The sequence below is a fragment of the Spodoptera frugiperda genome, chromosome 15 (assembly GCF_023101765.2).
Source record: "Spodoptera frugiperda isolate SF20-4 chromosome 15, AGI-APGP_CSIRO_Sfru_2.0, whole genome shotgun sequence".
Taxonomy (NCBI): Eukaryota; Metazoa; Arthropoda; class Insecta; order Lepidoptera; family Noctuidae; genus Spodoptera; species Spodoptera frugiperda.
The window spans coordinates 10,291,042-10,313,902 of record NC_064226.1 but is presented as its reverse complement, the minus strand read 5'-3'; the positions used below and the strand labels follow the sequence as shown (position 1 = coordinate 10,313,902).

The window sequence follows — 22,861 nt, the reverse complement described above, 5'->3', positions numbered from 1 at the left end:
TACCCCATTTCAAAAATTAATTATATTTAAATGAAATTAACAAACTGAATTAAATCGTCACAAGCTAAAAAATATGTTGCATTAAATGCTATGTTGATTTTTTTGTAATGTTAAAACATCTCCAACTCAATCGAAATGAATGTAAACTAAACAAATCAATAAAAACAACAGCTGAGTAAACACGAACAGTGGTTCCTTCAGTTGGCACATTCAAGTGTCCTCGTCTACTGAGTCTGCCAGGACACGTATTGAATGCCAGCTTCAGGGTAATTCCGTTGAATGTTGTCCAAGTTTAGGGTAGCGTGACATTGACTTCAGGTGTCTTTCTTCTCACTATCGTTTATACTTTTGGCGGGCGGCGGCGCGTCCTTCTCCTTGGCCAGGCGCTGCTTGCTGAACTTCCCCATTCCCGGCTGGTAGATCACGAGGCTTGGACGATCCTGGGAACAATGTGTGCAAACATTTATTACAGTTCTTAGATCGAAGTTTAAGTTGATGTCAGAAAGTTTAATTTGGTACTAAATTTATGAACAAAGGTGAAAAAATCGTGTAAAACAACAGTGTCGTGTGTAAAACTTAAACATGAAGTACTAATAAAATAGTTGATAATTATTATTACCTTATTCCTAATTCTCCTTTCCGTACGACGATCACCACTCTCACTCTTCTCTTTCTCCTCTGAACCCTCCCTGTCAGTGGATTTGCTTCTGTCGTCCAGAGAATTTTGCCTTTTCAACACTAAGTCATCCTTGATAGGCATTTCCCCAGACTCCAAGCTATTCCTCCTCATCTTTGACACACCTACAGATGGGCTCTTAGAGGAAGAGTCATCATTGGAGTCCTTACTATCGCTGAGCTTCACTTTCTTGTCCATCCCCTCGATGATCTTAGTCAAGTCGTCAGTCTTTACGTGCGGCTGTTGCGTGAACGGTTTGATGTCGTCATGATTTATAGACTTCACTTTATTGTCAGAAGACATGATTTTGTTTATGGCTGATTGTTTGTCTGATTTCCCAACTTCAGTTTGTTTTATTCTCTCCTTTCTAGTGTCACTATACTTTTTACTCTTCACCTCGCGGGGTGACTCCTTGCTGAATTTAGTATTCTCCCGTTTATCTTTCTTGTATCCCAAGTCGTCGTCGTCGACTTGGTCGTCGTCCCTGGCTGCATCTCTTTTATCAGAATCAGGTTTTTTCTTCTTGTCACTTACAACATTAACACCAGTCTTGCGGTCTCTATAAGATTTAGATTCGAATACAGATCCATCTTTCCCATCAGACTTCACCTGGTCATCCCTGGCATCACTTGCTTTTTCCTTTTCCCATTCCCGGGATTTGATCTTCTTAACTTCACCTTCTGCAGTCTCTTCCTCCTGAAATTTAATTAAATATTTCAAATGATTTGTTGTAATTTTTTCAGAAATATTAATTTAGTAGCTACAATGGCTACAATACAATAAGGGGTTTCCCTATTTGATTTCTTTAGGTTTGCGATTTTTTATGAATTAAATACTATTTTACGAATGTATCAAATATGCATACGAAAAACTAAAAGATAAGTTCAAAACTACACCACAATGGTAATAAGTGAATAAATGTGTAATGTAAGACACCTAAACTTGTAATGGTAAAAAGACAAACTACAATCAATCTTATTTGTATCACGATAAAACTGAGATTCATACAGCAAACTACGAGAAATTCATGTCGATATAATACTGGGAACCTTGAAACAGGTGTCACCACCACTTTTCTGGCTACCTTCTTGTGTTTCTTTCTTGTCACAGAATTTACCAGAGGTGAGTGTGAATGTGTTGTGGGTCTTGGTAGACAGGGCGGGGAAGTGGCTGTCCCAGTCAGAGTCAGTGCTGATAAACTCATCAGAACCATGGATACTCTTTAGTTCAGACTTGGAGACTGCACATTTCACTTTACTTTTATGATATATTCTTTGCTCTCCGTACCAGAAACTGTGATTGTTATATTTGTTGTCATAGTAATCTATATTGTCATTGAAGTTCTCATCCTCTGATATATCGCCGGGTCTCTAAAGGAATGATGGAGGGAATATTGGATAAGTAATTAATTGGGAGTCAAAGTTGGGAGCAGGTAAGGAAGGTTCTGACTTGTAGTTAGGATTAAGGTTCCATTACTGCTATCCTACATCACTGACTTAAATCTTAATTTATCAACTGGTAGAAAAGTTGTTGCACAAATAAATACGAGTAGCTACCAGTTACCTTAATAGAGTCTTTGGTTTTCCTTTCTATCCTCATTTTCCTCTTGTCATTCTCTCTCCTGCGACGCTCATCTCTCCCTCGCTTATCCTGCTTCCGAGCAGCCAGGTATTCCAGCAAAGGAGTTGATTGGACTTTCTTGTCATTCGCTGTAAAAGTATAATTGATTGCTTAGTTTTTTTGCTACATTGGGTCAGTGTAAAAATAAACTAATAGAGGAAGGAAATAAAGTCTGAAATTGCTTCAATGTTTGATCATGTGTGAACATGAAGTTGAAATAACTGGTCATGGATGGAGAGTTTCAATGAGTATTCATATCCAATGTCGGAACATGATGGAAATGAAAAACATTTTGTATTTTAGGAATTTAGATTAACAGGGTCTGAATTATCTCAGAGTTAAGTGAAACAGTATTTTAGAGCTGTAACAGTTAATTTGACCTATTTTCCTATAGTGTGTCAATGACAAGCTAAGAGTAATTTAATCAGTCATTGTACAACGGGAAAGCTATTTAATATTTTACTTTAAAACCAGTCTTTGTGATTTCTATATCTTGCATACTTTCACTTGATGAGTCATTGAGACATATTACATTGCTTGTGAAACTAATATGTGCAGTATGTATGCAATGCAATGCAAGATCTCACAAGATGTCGTCCATTTTAGTGAAATCGCGAGATTATAAATACAATCTTGCGATTATTTACCAGAGATCTATCGATCGATCCCTAGTAACACTCCAGTAATATGTGTTACATATCTTTCTCACACAAAATGTCTTTAATAAATAATTTTAGAAAATATCATACTTACAATCATTAACAGGATAAGAATATTCAAGTTTTGGTTGATTTTCAGTCTCAGGATCTTTTTTGAGACTTTCAACAAAATCTTGATAGATGGGGTCGCTCTCTATGGTACCACATTTGGGGTCTTTCTTCTTTTTTTTCTTAGGTATTCTTTGGAACGGGGCATACTCCACGATTCCTATATACTCACCACCTGAAATACATAATTTTCAGAATTAATAACTACAAATGTGATCCATAAATCGTAGGATTATCTGTACTGTTTTCAAATAGGATGTAAGAAAATAATTGGACCATTTAAGTTTCTTATTCAAGAAACAGTAAAGGTAAATTTTTTGCTACTTTTAACTTACAGGACAGGGTTCAGAACTAACTATGGGAGGTTATTGTTACTGACAGAATATGGATAAGAGGTAGAAGGTAGAACATAGGTTCATAATAAAATCTGTTGCTTGAACTGTGTATGTGAACTTGTATGTTTGTAAACGCACCCACGAAACAGGAGAAAATCCTAGTGTGGGGCAACGTTTTTTTAAAGAAAAAAAAAAGAACTAAAATAGTTTGGTATTAATTATATTAATAAAGTACTCATTACTAACTTTCCTAAGCAATGACAATTTATTTTTTCGAGATAGCTACTTTGTTAAGGAGAAACCAATTCTGAGTAATAGGGTAGGTAAATAATATTTAATGTAAAGTAGGTAAATACTTATAAAAACAAATACCAATATAAGTTAAATGACAATAAGTTCAGAATAAAATTGTTCTGTTTGTCAGTATTGGTGTTCATTTAATATACATATTGGTTAAGAGTACCGAACATCATAACTAAGATAAGCTGTATATATTGTCAGTATTGTAATGAGTATACAATAAAAAAATATTAATAATCTCCATTGTAACAGAATTTATTCATATTAGAAGGTAAGGTCAGTATCCTCAGGGCTGGACATAGCACATACTATTCTAATTGGAGAGATAATAAACTCTGTTGTCTAGTACTATGTTGGTATGAACAACTGAGTCAACAGAGGTTCAATACAAGTTATATACTTAACTTTCATATTTTACAATTACTTGACATCAATGTATGAAATCTTACCTTTTTCATCCAGAAATACATATCCATCGAATTTATCTCTAAATAAGTAAATATCATCAACATTAACGAAGTTTATGTAAGCTCTGGAATATAGGTTATTGCCAAGCGAAGGGTCTGGCTTAGCAAAATAGAAATGGTCATGTTCAGGTATAGGCGAAACCTGCTCCAAAAACGCCTCCTCAGTCATAGTAGGCGGTAACCGCCGAAGAATGATCTGAAACAAGTATAACCTCGATCAAATTTCTTTGTTGTAAATATATTTACAGACAACAATTTCTAATAAGGCAAACAGTCACTTTGGTCAACGGCCGTTGGGTTTTTGTTTTCTTGTCCTTATTCTTATTAATAAAGGTTTTACTGCCCGAATCTGACTGCGAATCTTTTGCATCTTGATCTTCAGTCATTATACAATTTAATTAATAATATCCCTCAACGTTTTAGGCAATCCCTCAACATTATCAAAAAACCGTGTGTCGTGTGTAATTTTTTTGACATTTATTTGACAGATGGTAGCTTTTAATTTTTTATTTTAAGTAATAGTCAGCACACAAATTAACCCATACAGCCTATTTTGATTAAAATTAGGCGATTAATTACTTGCGCTCCTCTATTTCCACAATATTTTTATTCTGTGGTAAAAGAATACAAATGTCAAAGTCAAAATAAATAAGGTTTTTGAGGTTATTTTTTAAAGTTGTGAAAATAACAAATAATTTATAAAATAAATCGAAGACAATAATTTAATCATCGGCGCAAGATTGTATTAGCAATATGCTTGCTACAAGACTGTCAAGACAACTACGAAGAACCAGTGCAGTGATTAGCTCACGAGCATTTTGCAGCCCTGCTTCTCCCACGGGTACTGCTGGTACTCCTAAAGAACAAGGAAATGTTTCTACAGAGGATGCTGCTGTCAAAGTCAGCGGCTTCGCTAAGGCCTATGAGAAACAAACTAAAATATTAGATACAGAAGATAAAGAACAAAATTTTACCTTTGCCTCTTTACTTCGGCATTCTAAATTGATGGACGTAAGTTGAACGATTGAATTTACTGTTATTTATAAGAACTAGTAATCGACTAATGAACGATCTAATAATTTTGGAAATGTCAATTCCATTGATGATTCTGTTAATATTTTCAGCTTGGTGATCCCACAAACAAAGTGGTGATTGGCAAAATATTCCACGTAGTTGAAGACGACCTATACATTGACTTTGGCTGGAAGTTCCACTGTGTGTGCACCCGGCCCAATGTTCGAGGTGATGAGTATGTCCGAGGAGCGAGAGTGAGAATACAGATTAAGGACTTGGAGTTGTCTTCTCGATTCTTAGGCTCTAGTACGGACCTTACACTGTTAGAAGCAGATTGCAAGCTTCTAGGGTTAATATCTACACCAGTAAGAGCCACTACTACTGCCACTGTAAGTGAAAACTAATATATAAGTACCTATGTAATTTAGTCTAGTAGTTGTTAAAGTAATAAATAATGTTGTTTAAAATATTGTTGTTTTCTCTTTGTAGTTACTTCTATTAATTGTGTAATAGTGATTAATCAACTGTTCTGTAATCTTTTTTGCCTTGGCAACCATCTTAGGTTACAGTTTACCAGTACATCAGGCCTATTTTCTATTGTATCTCATAGTTATAAAGGCATTCAGGTTAAGGATCTACCTACACACCTTTAAAACCTATAATTGTTTTCCAATTCCATAATAGTTCAATTATTAATTTTTCATTTGGTTGATGGCATACTCGCATGAAAACATGTTAAACCCTAAAAAGGTTGATGCATATCAACCACATTAAACCGTTAGGCCTCGGCCTCGAATTTTGCGGGCAGCGGGGCGGCGGCGGCGGCGGCGCGGGAGCGGGGCGGCGGCGGCGGACCCGTTCTCGAAACTAGCGGGCAGATCGCGCGGCACTACAGCGGTGTAGTGTTGTGTTCGTGGTTGTGTTGTCGAGATATTTGTTTTTATTAGCGAACGAAATCTTTTTGATTCAAATTTATTCCTAACGCTCGATTTACTGTGGGCAAAAGAAGAAGACCTACTATAGGGCAAGGAAAATAAATGGCGAGTTTTATCGAAATTATGAAGAACAGAGACAAAATCCCGACAAATTCTACGACTACACTAGAATGAGTGTAGAAACTTTTGACTATATTCTTGAAACTATCAAGAGTGATTTCAGTTTTTGCTTTAGTCTTCAATATTCAGTTCGTTTTTTATTTCTTCCCATAATTGGTTAATTTTTCTTCTATTTTTATGGTTCACATCTTTGCTGTTCCGTATGGGTGTCCTCTCAAAGATTGCCGAAATCATTTGCTCTTGCACGTCCGAGGACATTTTGATACGTCACAAAAAAAAATGTAGGTACACAACACTATACTACAATGCAGACGCGCAACGCGGGCGGTCACCGCTTGACTGGAGTGCACCGCTCGTTGCCCGCTCCCGCGCCGCTCCCGCGCCGCTGTTTTCGAAAACCGGTCCATTTGATTATACGCAAAAGATCCTGCCGCTGCCGCGCCGCCGCCGCCGCCGCCCCGCTGCCCGCAAAATTCGAGGCCGAGGCCTTAGGGTTTAACATGTTCAATGTTGTGAATAATGCTATATAGTGTTAGCTGTTTTGAAACAAATTGTTCTATAAACATTCATACTCATTATTCAGTTCCTGTTCTTATAAATCATCAATAATAATTCTGATGGTACTTGACTCAAGTACAGCTACAATAGATGGTCATCTACACTGACACCACTTGATAGTGATAAGTGGCTGTTCACTGACTTGAAACTGGACTTTGTCCAACCCACCAATGGAAACACAGAGTGATTTAAGTCAACAATTTATTTAATTGACAAACATTTGGACAACATCAATAATGGCATAGAATAGCTTCTATTTATTGTCAGAATATAAGTGATTACTTATATATATAAACATTATTTAATTTATACTTTTTAACATTCCTTCAAGTTTATATATTCTTCTAGAATAAACACTTGGCTGTTCCTAGTACAGCAAGTCTGTCATTTATATCATATGGAATGTTAAAAATACATTTTGGGAGTAATTTTTAATATGATCAGATGCTTAAAGATAGACAATTAGTAGAGAGATTAACACTGAGATACCATGGTTAATGTACATGTCTATTTATGTATTTTATCTAATAAATGTCTCTAAAACCAGTAGCTACACACTACCTAATTATTAATACATATTGCATAAAATCTTCACAATTTAAAATTATCTATGAAAGAGAGATTACATTACACACAAAATGCACACAGTTTTGTAAAGCCAATCTTCTCAAGTTCTCAGCGAACTAGTTCATGTCTCTAAGCATCTCTCCCTTTGTTCACTCCTTACCAGGTGTTGCCTTGTGCTTTCATGTTACTTTAATATCACCCTTGAGCTCAGTGCTGAATAAATTCGACATCAAAGCATTTACTTCTTCAAACCATACCTACTCATGTACATTCATACAAATCCTCATAATTGTAGTTATTTTGTAAATATAGATACAAAATACCTTCTAAAAGCCAGGTATAATTTAATGGGGACAATAACATTTGAAAAATATTCATGGCTAAAGCTGTCCAAACGTGAAATGCAATATTTTTCTCCTTTAATAAAAATTTTTGGGCGATAGCACATACCCATAAGCGTATCTACAAACAGATACACAGGACTTTTTTTCATTTAAGATCAGCTCTGCATTCTATGAAACATGCGTTTTTTTTTCTATTAGCATCTTTTCTTATGTTCACATAACTGCTACAGAAAGAAATATAATCTGCACACAATGCGGAGTCACCTTCAAAAACTAGTTTGTGACGTATGGTCACGAGATCATCTCATTATATCATCCCAGTAGAGATTCTATTGTACTTTGTCTCCATTCCTGGACACGATCTCTTGGATGCTAGGGTCTTTGACGGCGTCATCTGCATCTGGTTTAACTTTCAATATGTCATCGACATCAGACGCGCCTGCAGCTGCGCCTAGGGTTTTGTCAGTAGGGTGCGTCTGCTCCCACTCCTTCAAATATTGTACGACAGCAGTGTGCCCGAAGGTCTCGGCCTCGTTAAGTGGTCGGCTGCCCCAGCGATCGCGAGGGTCGTGTGGAACTCCGCACTGCGCGAGCAGGAAGTCTACGCAAGATAGGTGACCCTCGGCAGCTGCCAGATGTAGCGCAGTGCGACCGTCGTAGTCCGATAGGGTCATGTCCATGCCGGAGAGGTGGTGGCTGTGAATGATAAAATTATACAGGTACAATAATCTGTCTCAAGTTTGAAAAGTGGCACGCGGTGAAGGACTACCTACTTTGGCTTTCAGCTCAAACTAATGTACGGTACCGGATGATGAATAATTTACACTAGCGTCGTGTGGTGAGCTGATCATTAAGCATTTTCTACCCATAGAACAGTACCTACTCGAGTAAAGTAGAGATATAATTATAATAGACCGATTAAGCGCAACAATAAGCATAGGTGAGTACTGAGTACGTATGATACAACGTTCCTGCTGATATACTAGATAAGCAGGTACTCGTACTTGCTCAGTAAGTACTTGTCGAAAGCAATTTATTCGTTAGAGTTCACCGGTACGGGAAGAAGTTTCGGATCAGACCTTTGGCTGTTAAACAATAATAAGTGGTCAGCAAAAATGTATAGTATAAAGTAACACTACCCATAAGAAGAAGTCTAATAGGATACTGACCGTCGGAGAGCGCTAAGATCACCACTAGCAGCCGAGAACAAGAGGTTGACGATGTTGAGACCCGCAGACTCGAACTTGTACCGACGAGGGTCCTTCTTGTGACTGGCGTAACGGATGTTGTCGTACTTGTGGAAGTTGAACCTCTTGATCATGTCCTGGTTAATAAACGAATACGAAATTATAAACAGATTCGATACTTTGAATCAATAAATGTCGGAAAAGAAATAAAATGGGTCTTACATCACAGAACTGCAATCCTCGACAGCTGTTTCCCAGAGGGTCTAAAGGTGGCGACCATGTGCAAATACCCATAACATTGGGGACTACTATGAGCATAGCACCAGATACTCCAGACTTTGCAGGAAGTCCCACTTTGAACGCAAACTGTCCTGAGTAGTCGTACATTCCGCAGCTATGCATCAGAGAGAGCACGTTGCGCACCGAGTCGGGCCGAAGTACCTTTTCATCAGTGATTGGGCAGATACCACCATTGGCCAGAGTAGCCGCCATTATGGACATGATGTCGCAGTTGGCTTCCATTGAGCAACACTGTATGTAAAGAAAATACAAATAGTTATTACATGTTAGCTAATTAGAAACACCTAAACAAATAAGTAGAAAAGCAAATAAATAGTTTTGTACCTGGAAATAGAAGTCCATACATTCACGGAAATTAGTCTTTTCCGGATAACATTTATGTTCTCGCATGTAGAAGCCAAGTGCATAGTTTCTGTCGGCAGCTTCGCGTTCAGATAAAAATACTGCATTGTTAAAACCAAGGCTCTCGTTGCCTGCGAGCCGACTAAAGAACGACATGACGTAATCAAACTTTTCAGCGAGAGTCATCTCGGGCCGGTCCAAGGTCTTTAGTAATGAGCATACTAGAATTGCTCCCGCGTTTATCATCGGGTTATGTGGCTTCACTGTGAAAATAAGATGACAAAATTATTTGCACGCAGTGGAGCGACGTTGGCAAATGTTATTGTTGATTCTAAAAGTACCTAATTGTTTATGCACGTTAGATTCGTCATACTAAACTCACAAAAACAAATAGTATCGCAGGTGTAGGCGTTGTTGATACGTACTGTTATAATCCAGAACGAGTTCATTGAAGTTGCGGCCGCTGGGCTCCGTGCCAACATATTTGTGTACCACGTCGGGTCCTAGAGTTTCAAGTGCCATCGCGTATGTGAGTGGTTTGCTACACGATTGTAGAGTGAATGGGACCGTCACATCACCTATAACACAATGGTAAACAGTTACTGTTTACAAGTAAAGAGTTCAGTATGCTTATGATTTATAGAAGAGAGTCTTACCGATAGAAAATCGTTGACCGTCTATAGTACAAATGCTGACTCCCCAGTTCTCAGAGCTGGCCCTAGCGAGCTGAGGGATGTAGCTGGCCACTTTACCATCTGTGTTACTCTTGGCAGCCCAGTACATTTCTTCCACGTCTTTGATAAAGTCTTGAAAGTCTGGAATAACGAATTGACTGCGAAACGCTCTCGTAATGAGGACGATGTTGGGTGCGATCACCTCTTTGAAGGTCTTCCTGTCTAGTTTCAGTGTCTCCGGCGAACCGCCTTCAAAGTTGGACTCTTTGTGCACCTTGTATAGATTATGCATGACTTCTTTTACGCGATTATCATTTTTCCTTATGCCAGTGGTCCTCAGGGCCTAAAAGTATTATGGAAATTAAACTAACTAGTCATTAAGTATGGCAAGAAATATGAGTCGATGAAAGGCGTAAACTTACGGCCAAAAACTTTCCAACGGGAAGGAGACCCGTGTCTTCATTCTTGAACATATCAAATAAAACATCATCAGCATTCTTGTGCGGTCCTTCGCGCACCCTGTGAAGCAACAACGCGGATATTAGATAATTATTTTGCTAAGTGAAAATAATATTATAAAACAGCGTTCTCCTCAACAAAAATAAAACTATTCGTAGATAGGACGAAAGTATTGATCTGTAAGTACTTGGATTAAGAGTAATAGAACAGCCAATATGTGCAGCATTAAACCTATAAGAACCTCTTATCGTAGGTAGGTCTATGTCTAGTTTAGCTAACATGTGAATACAAACTACGAAACGTGACTCTATTTCTCACTGATACTGTCACAGCGTCACATCATGTGACATATGACTACATAAACCGAGATCATATTGTCATTGTTACTCAGTTTTCAAATAAAAGCAAGTGTACGTCACCCAGGGCTCGTATGGTGGCCAGCTATAGATAGATAGATAATATATTATCTACTTAGCAAGTCGCGATTGTTCACGAGTATGCAATTAGCACGACATAGTTAATAGAACAATTATAATGTATTGGACAAATATTGTGTTACTTGTAATGTACAGTGAGACGCCCCCGCGTGACGTCACGCGCTAATAATATCTGAAGCGTGACTACGTAGGACGGCGGGTGTGTCTGCGACGAGCAAACACCACGTCGTGACAAAGCTGTTGACCATCACCTGATGGCGATATATTTAAACACGGGACATGCTAAAAAACAAGCGAGTTCGACAAAAAAATTTGTAATTACATTTATGACGCAAGCGATGCCAATTGGACAGCTAAAACATATGCAATAAACATTCAGAATTACCAACACGACGTAGAAGTAAAAATCGCAAGATTTTCCAACATTGTCAATCTTATCACTATGTATAAAAACTAATACCATAAGAACTACTTACAGACTTGTCTAAATCGTCTACAAGTTTGCCGATAGCAACAATAAGCTACCTAATTAACTAAACAAAATACCAATACACCATCTTAATAAGATTTTACTGATCTTATTAGGATTTTCATAGCCAAACTAAGGATTCTAATTCATCAAGAACTACCTAAAGCCTTAACAAACATAAAAGCAAAACCAATACAAAAATAAAACAAGAAACTGCCTTCGACGTAAGACTACAAAATAATAAGGTGCTCCAAAGATTACGATGGTGTAAAGAACATAAAATAACCTCATGATATGAATTCAGTTCTAGGTTTGGCCTGCATCGTAATATCATGTCGGTTTTTTCCTTGAAATTTCATATTGGAAACTATGTAAAATCTGATGTACATAGTTTCCAATAGGTCAATAGTGGTAAAAAGCTATCCTTTTTATGGGTACAAACATAGGAAAGACATTTTTCAAAATCAACATCTGACTTAATAGTTACTGGCTTTCACGTTAAATCAGTAATTGAGGAAAACCCACAGAGAAAATTATTAGATATGGACATATACAACAATATAGGAAAGTTTCCATGTTTCCAAGTGTTCCAGTTTTTTTGGGCTTTGCACTGAATGCGTTTGGAATTTTAGGCAACAAGATAGTAAGAGGCTAATCAATAATAATAAATCGCTTAGCTTCTGATAGTCTCTTCGTAGACCGGAAAAAATTACATATTTGGAAAAAACCGGCGATGCATTTTTTTTTCTGGCTGGCATATATTATTCAGAGTTGGTGAACTGAATCCATAATACAAAACAAAATAACAACGACTGTGGGACAGTCAAAATAAAAATACATAACCTAAATTCGGGAAGTAACAAATTGATCCATGCAACACACTGTCAGGAGGCAGGCCTCAGTACTCACGATATGGGGTCGATGTTATGCACGAACGAGTACTGTCGGGTTTTGCTGCTGCCATGTAACGTGAACAAACAATAATGTGAGAATCTTATCAATGCTACGCGAACTTATGAATCGCAACTCTGTTATCTGTCGCGACTGGACACAAAATGACAAATGACTTAATGCACGCCTTACAGATTTATCTCACTATGAATTCATGTGTATTTTCAAGCAAATAGTAGGTTGAACAGTCTTTATTGTTGCATAACTGCACACATGATTGTGGAAAAGTTAATTAATGATTTGTAGTTGGCAATATACTGCCCGTGCTATACACTTGTATAGGTGAATAGTTTGAAATGTCAGGGGTGAATTGAACAAGTAGGTACCGGCGCCGGCTCGTTTAATATGAATCAATAGAAGTCGAAGTAGGTTATTAACAGCAATTTATTTCCAATGGACGGGTGTATATTGACACTATTTCTGCAGTGGTTATTAATAATAATAGTGCATATCATACCTCATGTCGAGGGACTGGACTGAATAGAAATGCGGGGCAGAATTGCGCCATTTCTGAAAAGATAACGTACAAAAATGAGTCAAGAGTTCCATATTTGACAGCTGTAACCCAGATTCCCAGAAACAGAGACAGACACAAAAGGATCCCTCTGTCACCGTGGAAGTATAACACAAGGATAAGACACTCACTTCGGGTTTTGATATAACATACACAGGTCTCACTTGACTATAGTGTCGGTAGCAGGTGCAAATCGAGTGATTGGGTTTGGCAAGAGGGCGTGCGGCGACGAGCCGGCACAGCTGGCGGGTGCTCATGGCGGCGGCCTGTGCGACACACTTCCCGAGTCCTGGCGTACGCACTCCGTACGGTAGCGGGCGGCCGCGACGGCGTGCTTATGTCCGCTTCCGAGGCGCAGGCGCCAACTGACGGCTCCCCGCCCAGCGCACCTCTCGCTTATCTACTTGTTTACATTCAGTGTTTGTTTGTCAGCTGACGCGTTATGTTAAATTTAATAATTCGTGGCAATAGTTACACCTGAACCACGTTTTATCATAATAATATGTACATTACTAGCTACGTAATGGGGAAGGCCCATATGTTGCTTAATACATAAAAATTAGACAGAACTATTTACGATCTTGTAAGTCGACATGATAGCAAGCTATTAAATGATTTAGTTAAACCTTAAGATTAAATACGAGTATATGACGAAATGTTTGTTTACCTATTTTATAATAACACAGTAAACATACCACTTATGATCTTTAGAATAATACCTAAAATATGAAGCGTATTCCTGAAACTTGACGGGGTCGTTATTGTACGAATGAAGTGCTACGAGTAGATGCTTCTGCAATTTGATGACATCAACAATATAGCTTTCGTAGCAACAAGAAAACGATGCGTAAAACTGCAGAAGCAGAATGACATCGATTATTTCACTGTTCGTACCAACAAAAAGAACTAAGCGGTTTTGTAGTCCATAGCAACAGAGTCGTCGATCAATACGGTGACAATAGTTCTCTCAGCCGATTTGTGAAATGTACGAAAAGTCGTAGCAATTCGTAGCAGTTCGTAGCAAACATGATAATGATTTAACTAATGGTCAGAGATTAATGAAACATTCCTTGTCGTTCACAAAATGTATTATAATTAGTATTATTTTATACCTTAGCTTAATTAAATTGCTTAAATATGCTAGCTATGAGAAGCCTAAAATTTTACTTTTTTGTAACTAGTTGGTAATTATTTAGTTAATTCAACATTCGTCTACGTGGAATGAATATGTAAGGCAGAGTCCATTTTTACAAAGGCACTTGAAACAAAAGGTATGTAAAGGAATTATTTAATTTTTTTCTTTCAGCTAACATTTTACATTTCAAAGTTATTTCATTTTAAATCAAAGTTATAACTAGGATAAATAGGGACTTACCGTAATGAAAGTTCGTATCAGATTTTAGGAAACACCGACGAGCATGCATGAATTTACTGATAACTGTTGATGAAGCGAAAGAGGTATGTAAGATTCGTAGCTATTTGCTTTTCAATGTCTCAGCCTAATCCTATTGGGGACAGGCGTTAGGTTATGTATGTATGTATGTATGAAAACTTATGGTAATTAGTGATGACAAACCAAAGACACTACAAAGTTTTTGAAGACAATCAGTAGATATCTAGAAGTAGATACATATCTCGTACTGATATTTTGTGGTTGTAAGAATATATCATTGAATATATATATATAGCATTCAAATTTATTTTACCGTGGAAATGATCGTTTTCTTAGGTATATTTAGATACATATTTGATTTTTTAAGAAAGCATAGGGCGCGAAGTTCTCATTGAAAATATTTAATGAAATCATTTCACCAGTGTATAAATATGATTAAGCAATATTCGAGAACTTTTAAGTGTTTAAATGATGAATGAAAATGTAATGAATGTTCAACTTTTTCAAAGCATACATTTAAATCAAAGAACAACCTTCAAATTGAGTTGATAGTTTTGTACATTAATATTCATAGTTTGTGCAGTTGTTTTCATCCACACACTGGTGATCTAGATTTCTCTGGCAGATAATGGAAAGCTTTCAGAACAACTGTCCTTGATGCTGTTATTAATAAAAAAACATATAGATGAAATGTACGTGAGAATTACAAACATTTTATTTAGAATCCGAATGTAGTTTATGTAACGATAACCATGACCTGAATGAATCGATTAGTTGAAAATAAAACGATGACTTAAAAATCGATAATCGATGTGAAATGAGGAAATTAAAAAATAAATATATAAAATCACCTCGAAACTGTTATCACATTCCATCATAAATTCTTCGAATCCACTGTTGTACAAGTAGCGCATGCCAGAGTTGCGGGACGGCTGCGAGGGATGCGTACGCGCCGTGTATTGCACGAACTGAGACGAATATCGTGCGAAATGCCCGACACTTCCGCGCACGACACACTGAGCCATTCTCCTTCTGTCTCCCGTTTATAAATATACTACATCTGGGAGTGCCAAATTAGTAATAGACGGGAACCTATGCCATCGTGTATTATTTAGTATACACTATTATAACAAAACAATCACAATGTACTACTCCTAATAGTGTATGGTAAAATGTAAATAATTATTCAAAATTTCAAAGAACCACAAATAAACTTGACGTTTGGTTGTGAAAATTATTTTCTTTTTAAAACTAAAACACAGAACTCTTTCGTTACTCTTACTTCATTCATTTTCACGTAATTCTGTTTACTAATCTATTCTTTTTTCTTCTGGCCTTTTCCCAACGAGTTTCAGCTATTCATTACTTTCAGTGGACCATCTGAGTACCACGACCATATTCGAATATTACAAAAGTCAAGGCTACATCGGTTATAAGACTTTTAATGGTTTACACGATACGACTATTCCGAAAATTAATTATGAATGAAAACAACTCAGCATTAAAAGAACATAAAAGTTCAGTTTGATCGTGGAAATTCATACGCGACGGCTTTCCTTTTAAGGTTACAAACAAAATGAAAAATGCAACACAGTCCATTTCTGTCTTAATTATGTAAAAGCCTGATTCGGTTTAATTCCAAAATGTATCGATGTACTACTATTACTACTATTTCCGTCTATCATTTTACTACCTACGTACCTAGTATACGAGTTTTTAATGACTAGAATACAGCTGTACATTGTAATGCAGCTGTTATTTAACCTCTTATCTGCCGGTACGAGTGTAAGAGACATAATTGAAAATACATTGTTTCTCGCGTAGATCTGTGTTCCGGCATACCACTGTAGTAAATTGGACGTAAGGTAGAACCTTCCTTATATTATAATTAATTATTTAGAAACAAATTAAATGCATCAAAAGAAACATTTGGCAAAAAAGCAATACTCTTTCTGCAATTGCGTAAAAACACTCGTATTTAAGTCGTCTAGTGTTTTTACGAGCTACGTAGCGAACGTGGCAAGAATGTAAAGAATTTTTAAAGTGCTCATGTGACCGACGCGACGTAGGTATGTAAAATATTTAGGAACAAACAAAACGCTAGTAACAAAATTCATAAACATGTCAATTTAATCATTCTCACACATTTCATTATAATAATAATATCATAAGTCAATTCAACTAATCATAGAATACGATAGAACAGTTATCAGCGACATGAAATTACGGTCGTTTTACAAAGGTGACTTCGACAGGCCCGTCGTTCCTTAGTACAACGTCAGTAATGATCCGAATGTCGTCAGGGTGAGTGACTGGCTCCAGCACAAACTCTCGTAACACTTCTGCCACAGCCATCTTCATTTCCATCATGGCGAATTTTTGACCTGTTTTAAAATTATCGATTTTTGAGTACTTTTCTAACTAACTTGTTGGTCATTCATTAGGTACTATTTCTGTTGAAGTTGTACACTCCGAAGTGAATCTGTTTCTATTTTCAAAAGTAATAATAGGTACATAGTACATACCAATACCATTCTTTATAACTAGCATTAAAAGTTTGTCTACTATTGCTTTTACAATTTGCTGTATTAGAGTCATCGAATTTCTCAATTATCTCCCTCCCTAATTTTCCCGATCCCCGATTCTCCAACAACACTTAAATTCCTAACCCCCAAATTTTAATGCCTCTGGTGTTTCAGGTGGCCATGGGCGACGGTGATTACTAACCAGGTGATCCGCCTGTTCGTTTGCTGGCTTATACCATAAAAAACGAATGTACCTAAGTAGGTAATATAAGCATTTTCTCAATGTTTGAGGCAATAAGGAAATCTTAATCACAGTATGCTTACCTATACAATTCCTGGGCCCCGCACTGAAGGGGATGTAAGCGTAGGGATGTCTTCCGACACTGTTCTCAGGCAGGAACCTGTCAGGGTCGAACTTGTTTGGGTTGGGGAACAGATCCGGCTGGCGATGCAAGTCATAGATATGTATGTGGCAAAATGTTCCGGCTGGTACTAAGTAGTCACCTGGAATTAAAAAACCATTACTTAGTAAGGGGTAATATGTACAGCTTTTAGTTTCTATTGTAATGAGATTTCGTTCGCGTTTGTCGTGTGCCTAAAATAATATTAGTGCTAATTTGTAGCGAAGCTTAAACAGTCTGTTCGTTTTCTGGAAGGCGCTGAGTATTTGCTAATCTAAATTCAATTTTGCTATAAGTAATTGCTAGACCAATGCTCTACAGTGGGCTTCTTCTTAGCATTACCTACTTAACTTTTATAGTTTGATACAGCATGAGTTGGGTTAGTTGTTAATTTCTTATAGTTCATAGCATGTTAGTAACTAGGTATTATGAGAATTGGCACACGATATACACGTATAAGTATATTAAAAATAAAATATTGTTTATTATGAGATTGTTGGAGTTATGTTAGAGTTGTACCTTCTTTTTTATTTAACGTGTGAGAATCCTCATAAATAGGTACCTTTTGTCTTACAATGTGAGTCAGACTGCAGGTTATGTCGGACTCGTGCCGACTAAAACCACACAATCTATTCCTAAAAACAAGAGGGTCACTGACTACTCGTGAACGAGCTCACCAGTGCCACTCATTTTATTCGTATGTTTTATCCATCATGTTACCAAGATGAACTTACTGAAAATAAGTCGTACTCAAATTAAAACTTAAAAAAAAAGTACGTTAATCCGATAAAATATTTAAAAGAATCAAAACATTATCAAATAAAAACAACACTGACATACGTATGATGTAGGTAAAATAATGATAATAGTGTAATAATCACGATTTTAAGAATACTACCGGACTTAGTATCTGATTAATTGTATTTTGATTACATTGTTACCTTGTTTAATATCTGATAAGTAAATATTCCTAGTACATGTTTACCTACTAAATAATTTATTTGTGCAAAAATTAATGAGATTGTTTAATCTTCATAATACTTGTGTATTTTTTTAATGTGCTCCACACGGGACATTTCTATTGTATTCTGGATATGTTTACAAGTACGAAACATGACCTACATACGGCTGCTTTCAATCAATCTTCAAAACGATTGATGTGAGTTGTACCTACCGATCCTATAAGCTCACTTATTTATTTAATTAATCAAGCTATTTTTATGGTTAGATAAGACCACGGCAAGGCTAACTTAGGTATGCAATAAACGCAGAGGTAATACATGTTATACTTACTCAATATCACATCCTCGTTCAAACTCCTACTAATGAAATGCACGGGTGGGTACAACCGCAAAGATTCCTTAACGCAACGCTCCAAATACTTCATCTTCGGCAGATCTTCAATTGTGATTGGACGTTTAAAATCTCCTAAGACTTCTTTCAATTCCTCTACGATTTTATCCTGTAAAAATATTCGCAATACGTTATTAATTGATTTGAACGAGTATTAAAATAAGTAAATATAAAATTTATACGTACTTAGATACCTATAGGATTAAGCAGAAGGAAGATTCAACTATGTAATTGGATTGCATAACTTTAATCTGAAGTTAATAACATAGTACATATTTTATATTCCAAAGGTACATAAACGGGAAATAAATACCTGAGAACCTAAAAAGTTCTGCGTAAAAACTAGTATCGAATTAGTTACCAGTTACAAATACGTTAAAAAAACTATAAATTAGATACCTGTGTGTCTTTATGATGTGCTAACAGCATGAAGCAAAAAGTTAATCCACTCGCTGTAGTATCGTGACCCTACAAAATACAAACACATTTTAATAATGAGTACGTAATACTATATATACCTAATATATAGGTATGTAATCTGTTACAAAACAATGTCACAAGTGCATTCGGTCACCGACACCACTTACTTCGAACATAAACGTGTCAACTTCTTCTTGCACTCCAATATCGTCAATTAATCCTTCTTTTTTAGCAGTAATTAATAAATCCAACATGGCTGTCTTCTTCTTCCTCTTGTATACGTAGTCATCTTCTGTCGCGTCCTGTTCTGGTACACCGAACTTTTCAATGTATTCCGTCCTTTCTTGTATAACCTTCTTCGTGAATCCATGCACTGTCTTTAAATACCCTTCCTGCTTCCTACTAAGTGGCGACAGGTTGAATATGAAGTCCACGAAATAGAATACTTTAATAAATCTTTGGTAAAATATGTATCCCAAATTGTATATCGCATCTTTGTAGGCGTTCATCTCTGATGTACCCAAATCACTCAACCGGGTACCCATTGCAGTTTCTAAAATCAAAACAAATCATTGTGTTGGGAAATTGTTTACACAATACCATTATTTTGGGACTGTTTTTGTGAAACATTATAATGCGCAATTTAATTAAAATTCACAGAGAATAATAATGTAGTTTTTTCCAAAACGACAAAAAACTTACCACAAATAGAACTTAGTGTAAATTCCGAGATGATGGGAGCTACATCTATCGGTCGACCAGCGACCTTCTTGAGATTCGCTACAAAGCGCTGCGAATTTTCTTCCAAAACATGACAGAACTGACGCAAAATATTGAAATGGAAAGTGGGTGTCAGGATTTTTCTTCTCTCCTGCCACTTTGAACCTGAAAATAGGGAAGAATAGAATTGAAATTTGATTAACAATTCAAACGAGTTAAATGATAATGGAAATGCATGGCACGCGATCTTACCTTTGCTCACAAGTAGTCCATCTCTTAGCCAGGGCCTCAAGACCCTGTAAACTTGACTTTTCTCGTTGAACTTCATGCTTGAAACTATTTTCTAGAATAATACAAATGCTTTTATTACACACGCACTGGGTACATACCTACATATATTTGTAAACATATAAAAGTGAGCACAGAACGTACCTCAACGTCATTAGCATTATAAATATTGACGGCACCAAATGGCGGGATCCAGAGTCTGTATATTCCAGAATTAGTATTGGCCAATTCTCTCGCCAAGTCCATGAGACCCACTGAAAATGATGAGCAATAGAAAATAATTAAAATATAAGCCATTTTTAGTATACTGTAATTTTGCATAGCTGTCCACTGCACACCACAGTTTCGAGGTAGAAAGTAGACACCCAGCTTTCTCGATTGTCATATTATCATACTGAGATGCATGAAATCTGGAGTGCAGACTTTAGACTTTGTTTATGTAACAGTAGATTCATTCATAACTTCACGCCTTTAATCCCCGAAGGGGTAGGCAGAGGCGCACGTTATGGCACATAATGCCAATGTACATCCACATTTCACAATGTATGTTGTAAGTCCCATGTAATAGGTGGTGAGCCTATTGCCATATACCGGGCACATTTCCAGACTCCGTGCTACCAATGAGAAATTTTCGAAAAACCGAAAAAAGCCCAGTAATACCAGTAACAGTAGATAGGATGCCTTATTACATGGTATTCGACAACATAATTTATTTATTTATTTAAGGTTAATGAATGACTGCTTACACATTGTGATGTGTAAACAGTTTTTGTTTTTCACATATCGGTTATTTACCGATGTAACAATCAATTAAGGTTAGCCCTTAATTGCACAAGAAAATAAATGAATAAGAATATACCTAGTTATTAGCCTAAATTAAAGTTATTATTAAATGTACATTTCAAAATATTAAGGGTCAATTGGCCATTACAATTGGTAAAATATTATGGCAATAAAGTCTCATTAATTAAAACATCGTTATGTTTATAAACATATAATAAAACAAAAAAACTAAGTCAAAAGTGGGTCAATGAGTCATCTTAGGGGCGAATAGTGCCTCTATTACATCAACAAAAAATTGGGTGAAGTTACTTATAAACTGACTTAATCAAAATCAATGCTATTATATAATGCAGATATAAAAATAAAAATGAATTGTACCTGAGGAGCGCATAACAGCTGGTCCATTTCCTAATATAAAAGAGTCCTTTGGACCCGGCATTTTTCTAATCTTCCTCGCTCTGTCATTGTAATTACATATTAAGTGCAACACACACAAAAACCCCGCCGTCACAATTAAATACCAGAACATTTTTATAACGTCCGCGCCCTTGGCCTCAAGTCTCTGCACTAAAACCACTTTATCACTTATTTATGAAATTAACCAATTGTGTCCATCTTTTGTAGGTAATCACTTGATAAAATAATCACATATTGTCGTGTTTTATTTAATTTCATGCTACACTGTATACATATTTAATAAATACGCAGATACTTATATGTGGAACTGTATAACGTCAATCATATTTTTTTTTTGTTTAAACGCCGCCGTCGTTACCTAGAAGTTTCGTGCATACCCTCACGGACATGGGCAAAAATAAATAATAGGTTTCTAGACAAAGCCACAGCAATTTGTATGTTAGGAGGTAAACATTTATTTATATATCTTATCTTTGTGTATCTTATACTTGGGTATCAAAAACTACTGAACTGATATCTGGCTAACTCACGACTAAACACCGTGTTTATATCGTTTTTGTCCCAAAGTGAAATGGTTTTGTCTTGGTAATAAAATAGCATTACAGAGAAATAAAATGTTTAAAACAATAAATAGTCGATAAACCATTGTAAAGAAGAAATTTCGAAAGCGCATACGAACTCATAGTAGGTACATTATGAAAACATCACGCTTTGTAACTCGAAGTATGTACAAAGTTGCATTAGATCTAGTGTCTGATGTGCATATGTCGATGATGATAAACAAAAAAAACGACATCTTTATTATTATTTTTTTATTTTACGAGTATGTATCCAAAGTACTCAAACGATTATTATGGCAAGTTGTTTTTTCGTGGTACGAATATGACACAGTGTATAGTGATTTACTGATTCAGCAAATGATAGGTACCTAAATAATGTATTTGCATATATTTACATTGCGTGAATTGCTTTAATAATAGTATAAAATCTATATACAATGTATAGGGGCGAGACTTCTAACCCGTTAAGGCTGTAACGACAAAAAATGGTACTTTAATAATATATTTGCATCTATTTACATTGAGTGAATTGCTTTAATAATGGTATAAAATCTATCAATTATCCAAGAATTTCCCGAAAATTCTGAAACTCTAACGAAAAAAAAAAAGGAACTGTACGTACAAAGTCGCGGGCAGAATCTGGTGTTTCATGGTAGAAATTGCATGAGATAAAATTAGGACAAATTATAGACAGTGGCTGCCTCGTTGTTTGTAATGCGACTACTGAGTTAGGAGTCTCTGAATACATATAAAATGTGGTATTGACTCGGAGAAACAATCGGTCGGTTTTTTTATTATTTTACTAATTTATTTGTAGTAACACCAAACGAAATTTGGAATGGTGATAAGAGACTCAGCTGTATTACATAGGATTCTTGTCATAGGTAACTGGTGAAAAATGGGTGTTACATTGTACATTAATATCTTGGCTCTTCGAGTATTCAAAAGTGTGACGTTGTATTACG

The 22,861-nt window shown here is 36.3% G+C and overlaps 4 protein-coding genes across 13 annotated transcripts; 1 reads left to right on the top strand and 3 right to left on the bottom strand.

Annotated features, from left to right (window-relative positions):
- Positions 1-2: 2 nt before the first annotated feature.
- Positions 3-4,655, bottom strand: LOC118273980 (regulator of nonsense transcripts 3B). Of its 2 annotated transcripts, XM_035591283.2 has the most exons (7): positions 4,444-4,655; positions 4,148-4,361; positions 3,050-3,238; positions 2,240-2,385; positions 1,726-2,046; positions 620-1,372; positions 3-440 (listed from the first exon to the last, which is right to left on the bottom strand). In XM_035591283.2, the coding sequence occupies exons 1-7, from the start codon at positions 4,549-4,551 to the stop codon at positions 315-317; spliced, it is 1,857 nt and encodes a 618-aa protein (XP_035447176.1). In that variant the 5' UTR covers positions 4,552-4,655; the 3' UTR covers positions 3-314. The 2 variants fall into 2 exon arrangements, with proteins under 2 accessions (XP_035447176.1, XP_035447185.1); XM_035591292.2 differs by lacking the exon at positions 1,726-2,046 and having other exon boundaries at positions 4,444-4,654.
- A 120-nt stretch (positions 4,656-4,775) lies between these two features.
- On the top strand, positions 4,776-5,646 carry LOC118273992 (28S ribosomal protein S28, mitochondrial). The gene is made up of 2 exons (XM_035591304.2): positions 4,776-5,176; positions 5,290-5,646. Exons 1-2 carry the CDS (start codon positions 4,919-4,921, stop codon positions 5,581-5,583), a joined length of 552 nt encoding a protein of 183 aa, XP_035447197.1. The 5' UTR covers positions 4,776-4,918; the 3' UTR covers positions 5,584-5,646.
- Positions 5,647-6,976: 1,330 nt separating this feature from the next.
- LOC118272314 (glutaminase liver isoform, mitochondrial) lies at positions 6,977-15,674 on the bottom strand. Of its 9 annotated transcripts, none has more exons than XM_035588704.2 (10): positions 15,281-15,674; positions 12,980-13,032; positions 12,481-12,528; positions 10,629-10,725; positions 10,189-10,549; positions 9,958-10,110; positions 9,515-9,795; positions 9,113-9,421; positions 8,873-9,027; positions 6,977-8,399 (listed from the first exon to the last, which is right to left on the bottom strand). In XM_035588704.2, exons 1-10 carry the CDS (start codon positions 15,452-15,454, stop codon positions 8,033-8,035), a joined length of 1,998 nt encoding a protein of 665 aa, XP_035444597.2. In that variant the 5' UTR covers positions 15,455-15,674; the 3' UTR covers positions 6,977-8,032. The 9 variants fall into 9 exon arrangements, with proteins under 9 accessions (XP_035444597.2, XP_050554516.1, XP_050554519.1 ...); XM_050698559.1 differs by having other exon boundaries at positions 12,481-12,525; XM_050698562.1 differs by lacking the exon at positions 15,281-15,674 and adding an exon at positions 13,168-13,485 and having other exon boundaries at positions 12,481-12,525.
- Positions 15,675-16,541: 867 nt separating this feature from the next.
- Positions 16,542-21,822, bottom strand: LOC118270596 (cytochrome P450 4C1). The gene is made up of 9 exons (XM_035586232.2): positions 21,298-21,822; positions 20,281-20,390; positions 20,101-20,191; positions 19,831-20,013; positions 19,296-19,681; positions 19,108-19,176; positions 18,649-18,817; positions 17,279-17,458; positions 16,542-16,813 (listed from the first exon to the last, which is right to left on the bottom strand). Exons 1-9 carry the CDS (start codon positions 21,446-21,448, stop codon positions 16,653-16,655), a joined length of 1,500 nt encoding a protein of 499 aa, XP_035442125.2. The 5' UTR covers positions 21,449-21,822; the 3' UTR covers positions 16,542-16,652.
- Positions 21,823-22,861: the final 1,039 nt, after the last annotated feature.